The sequence below is a fragment of the Poecilia formosa genome, unplaced genomic scaffold (genome assembly GCF_000485575.1).
Source record: "Poecilia formosa unplaced genomic scaffold, Poecilia_formosa-5.1.2 Scaffold575, whole genome shotgun sequence".
NCBI lineage: Eukaryota > Metazoa > Chordata > Actinopteri > Cyprinodontiformes > Poeciliidae > Poecilia > Poecilia formosa.
The window spans coordinates 145,827-152,124 of record NW_006800514.1 but is presented as its reverse complement, the minus strand read 5'-3'; the positions used below and the strand labels follow the sequence as shown (position 1 = coordinate 152,124).

General features: G+C 39.4%; 2 protein-coding genes across 3 annotated transcripts in view; both read left to right on the top strand.

The window, feature by feature from the left end:
* LOC103129766 (glutamate receptor ionotropic, kainate 2-like) overlaps positions 1 to 2,422 on the top strand; it is a 44,040-nt gene extending 41,618 nt beyond the window's left edge. The window contains exons 5-6 of the mRNA XM_016665364.1: positions 2,213 to 2,266; positions 2,378 to 2,422. Coding sequence (XP_016520850.1) covers positions 2,213 to 2,266; positions 2,378 to 2,422 — 99 coding nt within the window. The remainder of the gene's footprint in view (positions 1 to 2,212; positions 2,267 to 2,377) is intronic.
* A 2,544-nt stretch (positions 2,423 to 4,966) lies between these two features.
* The window catches only part of calhm3 (calcium homeostasis modulator 3), a 5,526-nt gene continuing 4,194 nt past the window's right edge, over positions 4,967 to 6,298 (top strand). The window contains exons 1-2 of one of the 2 annotated variants that reach the window (XM_016665363.1): positions 4,967 to 5,836; positions 5,924 to 6,233. In XM_016665363.1, the coding sequence (XP_016520849.1) occupies positions 5,947 to 6,233 (287 nt within the window). In that variant the 5' untranslated portion in view covers positions 4,967 to 5,836; positions 5,924 to 5,946. Of the gene's footprint in view, positions 6,234 to 6,298 lie in introns of both variants that reach the window. The other variant, XM_007540955.2, reaches the window with a different exon arrangement.

Here is a 6,298-nt window from a genome sequence, read left to right as displayed (position 1 = left end):
CCCTGGCTCCGCTAGTGAAATGCTCAGAGCAACAGAGACGCTTGCAAACCACATAAAAAAATTAAGTGATTTCTTTTTTTAGTTTATTTTATTTTATTTTTCCCCTAAAAACATAAACAAGCAAGACTTGTTTATGGGGGGGGGCTAGTAAAGCATGGCAGGCTGCCAGGTTTATAATACACTGGGGAAACCCCTGAAATTATTTTGGTTCTAACAGCTCTTAGTTATTTACTAATTTTTGAAATCTTGTCTTCTTTCATATTTGTCTTTTTAAAAGTACTGCATTCAGTATGATGGAACCTTCTTGATGTTTGTTTCCTCCATAAAATGCTGGAGCTTGTCTTAGTTTCTCATCTGACATCAGCAGCTAAAATGCCTTTCCATCTAAAATCATCTGCTCCACAGAGAGCTAACTGGTGATTCATTGTGGTTTGGAGAAGTTCACAGCAGGCAGAGCTCCAGAAACATCACAGCCAGGCAGGATGGCTCACAGCCAGATACACGTGCACACACACACACACACACACATGCACATGCACACACAGTGGAATGATAATAGAAAAAGGTGGCTTTACCTCTCAAGCCCATCTCATTTTCAGACATATCTTGGTGAGAGTCTGAATATGCACATGTATCACCTGGAAGACACACAGTGGCTTTGTGAGTTGATAAGAAATTACAGAGTACATCTGAAAGCCAGTATTTTTATTTATTTATGTTTTTTGCTTTACAACTTTCACAACTTTTTGTGAAATTGATAAACTGAGGTTTGCCTTTTCAGTATTTTATAAATTGTTTTTACTGTTTTCATGTATTAAAGCAGACAGTAAGCAACCAGTTGGTTGTGTTGCATAAATGTTAGGGATTGGGCTTTTTCATAACCAAATGCTCCTTGAGATCATTTTACTCAATTTAAATTTTTATTGAGTAGGAGCATGAATTTTCTTCTGAAGTTATAGTGTCTACTTTTGGATTTGTCTAATGGCTGGCCTGAACTGTATAAATGCAAGTCTGTCTGCCTTAGTATTGACAAAAAAATGTGTATACAATAAAAGCAGTATTGAAATCAGACCTGGAATAATCAGGGATAAACCCTCAGCCTACTAAATCATCTGTTTTATTTTTAGTTATCATTCTTCCGACCACTTGACCTTCTCTAGAGTCCAGTCTTTGTGCTCCCTTGCAGATGATAGCCTTTTTCTCCAGTTAGCCTCTCTGATTACTGGTTTTCTTAAGGCTGTACAACTGTTCCAATCCTTTGAATTCTCTTCACATTGTGTGGAAATTTTCTTACTTTCATAATTAAACATAGCCATGAGTTCTGCTGTTGTTTTTCTTCAATTTGATGTCACCAAATTTTTCAGTTATCACTGATCACGGTTATTCAGTGATTTTTCAAACCACATTTCTTCCTCCAAAAAAAAAAAGTAACCCCTTTCCTTTCAGTTTTTAATAATGCACGAGACAACTCTTCACCCAATTTTACCAGTTTCTGCAACCCCCTTAGAGGCTTTCTGTGTGTGATGTATGCCAATGATTTGACCCTTCTTAAACCACTAATATTTTTTACACAACCACAGAGTGTGTCTTTCCCCATAGTTGTTTAAGAATTGAGAAGCTACTCATTGTATGATGGTAAAGAACTTGTTGTAGCTGGAAGACATTTGTCCATCCTGTAACTATCCAATAAGAAGCTCTTTATTATTAGGTCAGTTAATTCAAGTGGCAACTTTTTAAAATAAATTGAGATTAATCTACTCCAGTAAAGTCTTTTTAAAGACTTTATTATATTCCATGATGTAATTAATCTATTTTCAAACATTATATTCAGGAAAATCAACACTAGGAAACCATTATGAAGTAATCTCTAAGTGTTGCTACAGAGTTGCTGTGTGGGTTCTGCTTATAATGATCCAGATGTTCTTCATCTATGGAATTGTGCAATCCTCTATGCTCTATTATCTTAAATTTGCTCATTTTTTTTAGCCTGAGCTCAGTCTTTTGCTGACTTAGTGGGTGTTTACCTCTCACTCTTAAGCCTGTGGCTGCAGCAGTTGTGAAATATATGCGTTCTGCATGGTAGTAAGAACATTGGATAAGGCAAACAACCAAACCAATATTTGTGTGTAAGCATTTGTGCAAATATAATGACATGGTCAAACTCATTTCTAAACCTTAAGGCTTTCTCTCCTTCTGTCACTCTTTGTTCTAGGCTCTTGCTATGGGAATGATGACAGAGTATTATCACTACATCTTCACCACACTGGTAAGTACAGAAGTGGCAGAGCTGCAGATGCTTTGTTATCTCTTGCTACAACAATAAAAAATTGATTGAATGTCTAAAATAGTTTTTATATTCTATTTGTTTACTGTTCAGACCACAACCCCGTTCCTCCTGGCCACTCACCCAGTGAACAACTGAAATTTTCATCAGTATATGTGCACAAATAAATGCACATGCATAACTGGCAAAACATGAAATGAAAGTTAAATTAAATATGTGTTTTACATAAACCAAGAAGAAAAAAAAAAGACTGAAAACAAACAAGACCCCTTTACAACCTAACCACCACATACACTCACTTGCCACTTTATTAGGTACACCTGTCCAACTGCTCATTAACACAAATGTCAGCAGTATCTCAATGCATATAGGCATGCAGACATGGCCAAGATGATTTGATGCATTTCAAACTCAGCATCAGAACGGGGAAGAAAGCTGATTTAAGTGACTTTGAACGTGGCATGGTTGGTCTAAGTATTTCAGAAACTGCTGATCTACTGGAATTTTCACCCACAACAAGTGGTTGTGGGTGAAAATTGCATGGTTGTTCCCCCCACGGAGAATGACCGAGCTAAGATCCTGTGAGACTTCCAGATCCAGACAGACAAAATGGTTATGGCGAACCAACCGGACATTGTGGTGGTGGATAAAGCCATTGTGGTGGATGTAGCAATACCAAGTGATTACAACATCAGGAAAAAGGAGCACGTGGAGAAATACCAGGGCCTCAGAGAGGAACTGGAGAAGGCCTGGAAGGTGAAGACCACAGTGGTGCCTGTGGTCATCGGGGCCCTCGGGGCAGTCACCCCCAAACTGGAGCAGTGGCTAAAACTTGTCAGTCCAGCAATGTGCAGTTCTAGGCAAAGCCAAGACACTGCGCAGAACCCTCAAGCTCCCAGGCCGCTGGTAGAGGACCCGAGCTCAGAGGATGAGAGAGAGAGAGAGAGAGAGAGATCACCTGCGGAGGGTGAGAAGGGATTTTTTTCTTTTTTATATAGTACCGTGATCAGAATATTGTATATTGTATCGTATTGTGAGATTATTATATCACTACTATCACTACACCCCTACAAACTGGTACTAGCAAGGTGTACCCCATATATAGGTATATATCTATCTATATATATATATATATATATATATCAGTGACGTGCGGTGAGGTTCATTGCTGGTGAGGCACTGACTTATGACTTAGACACCATGCATGTTATTGGACGTACGGAAATTTCGCGCAGGCATACAACACTGGAGGGCAAAAAGACTAACCTTTTACATGTCATCCATAGCCGCGTTAACTCAGTGAAACTTAGAAATGTAGGTATTGATTTCGTGCTATGATCCACAGCAAAGTGATCTGTATTTGTCAAGCTACACAGACTCGCTGCCATAGCAACTGACAACAATGCCACTTCATGTTTTAGGATTCAACACCAAAAAACATTCAAGAATATTACACACAGAACAGAACATTTAGTCTGTTGTTGTAGTACGTTTTAGGCTTAATGTTTAATTAATAAATAATTGCTGTGGTGGATTAGCTACCGCTTCTACTTAACTGAATTATTTAGACATACAAACTGCCCACAAAACACACATTTCATAAAAACAAACAAACATCTTATTGCTGTCTTACCTTTACGTATCAATGAAATCCATGCACCGCTAATTCTGTACAAAAATATCCGTTCATCCAAAGCCAAGTCTATCACCGGCATGTCTTTTCTACTCCGTTTGAGAATCATCAAACTGTCTCGAAGCAAAACTTTCAGCTCCGGTGTTGGTCTTCCTTTAGTTATTATCTCCTGCTTCAATTGAAAATCCACTTTAGAAAACTGTTTAATTGTAGAAATGTAGTTTTTAATGTTGACGTCGGAAGAGAGGAGAAAACAAATATATCGCTGTACTTTACTTATTTACTGTATGGCTAGCTCCATGGCTTGCTCACTGTGTCTTATTCTGCACTTGTGGAATCACAATATCTGGGATCATGAGCGCCCCCTGCCATGAGGCAAGAGAACTCCCTGCTTCCCCTGGAGTCTGTTCTCTGCCGTTTCTGATCGCTCCTCCGCACACAAAACACGATACACACACAGTTGGTGACAAAAAAACACTGTACATTATATACATAAGCGAAATTATGGAAAATCAGTCCATATGTTAAATTTTTTTTAGCCATTTTATTACCGGCGTACAGACGGGACGAACATGCTTCCATAGAATGGCAGCCAGTGCAGTTCGCGAGAGGTTGCTCAATCCCAGGTGAGGCTCAGCTCACTGCTGCCTCACCAGCTTCGCTTCTGAGCATTTGAATGGGAAAATGCGAAAATCCAGCGATTTTGAAGACAAAAACAATCAGAATTGGTTAAGCTAAGTAAAAAATGGATACTTTATAGTACTAACCACAGGGTGAAAATAGCAATATAAATGGTTTTATTATTACATATTATTTTTCCATGATGGCAGGTGAGGCTCTGCCTCCCCTGACTGCACGTCACTGATATAATAATTCCCTTCTCACCCTCCGCGGGTGGTCTCTCTTTCATCCTCTGAGCTCGGGTCCTCTACCAGAGGCCTGGGAGCTTGAGGATTCTNATGACAGTGTCATGTCAGTCTTATGCACACCCCTTCAAACAAAGTGTTACCATAATATGTATAAGGGAAGTATGTATAAGTATGAACTGATCCATAAAGCTGCTGCATCTTTTTTTAATTTAAAAGTAAAGCATCTTAAAGGGGAAGTGTTATGTGTTCCAGACTCCGTATCATATTCTAGCACAATCAAGCAATTATGCCGCCTTCAGTTGCTATAAAAATCCTGTAAATATCAAACATAATTTAAAAGAAATTTGACTTCAGAACTTGAAGCCTTGAAATTGGGTCCCATCAACTAAACATTCTCACTCTCCTACTATTAACATCTTTGTTAACACAGAAAGTAATCCTACAGCAGCTCTGCTTCTTCTGTGCGTCCGTCTTCTCAAACCCCAGTCAGTCGTGGCAGACGGCTGCTTTTACCGATCTAGGTTCTGGTTCTGATTGATGTTTTGTTCTGTTAAAATTGAGTTTTTCCTCTCCAGTGTCGCCCCATGCATTCCCGGTATTTGGGGGTGAGGGTTGCAGTAAAGTCAATAACACAACCCAATGATTGTCTACTGTTGCTACATGGTCAACTGAGAGGAGTGAATGCTGCAAGTCAACTTTTAAAATGGATTTGAATAATGAATTGAGATAAATTGACTCTTCAGCAGTGTGACATTTTATTGCCAAGAGGCAAAAGAAAAAATAAATAATTGTTTAAATGTTCCTACTCCAGTTCATTACAGTCCCATTCTGTAAGATACCTTGATGTATTGTTTTCCAGTTTCAGGCTATTTGAAAATATGGCTTGGTGCTTTAAGAGCAGGATAGGGTGTGTCCATGTCACCTGCTGAGGTGTATTCATCCTGAAAAGACACACCCTGTGTATTACCTCAACACAAACACCGAGGTTGTTTGTAGGAGCGGATCATCTGTGGATTTTTTTTTTTACTTGAATCACAAAAGTTAGATCAGGTAGGGAATCTGCCTTTTTTTCTCAAATAAAGTCTCTGTGAATTTGTTGCTTTGTAACTGAAAATCATTTTTGTTTCCAACCCAAAGCTTCAGGCAAGTTCGTTTGACTCATGGAGCGTCTTAAGTTAGTCCTGCAGTATTTCCAGTCCAACTCTGAGTCCATCTCTAACGGGATCTGCATCGTCCTGGCTCTGGTCAGCGTCAAGCTCTACACCAGCTTTGACTTTAACTGCCCGTGCCTGCCTCAGTACAACAAGCTCTACTCTCTGGGAGTGATGACGGTCCCGCCCATCATCTTTTTCTTCCTGGGGGTCCTAGTCAATCGGCATACGGGTGTTATGATGGACGAGTGGATGAGGCCGGTTGGGAATCGTTCCAAAAATCCTGCGGTGGTGAAGTAAGTAAAAGATTTCCTAACTGCAAAGGTTTTGTAGAAAAGACAAAAAAAAAAAAAAAGAGGGA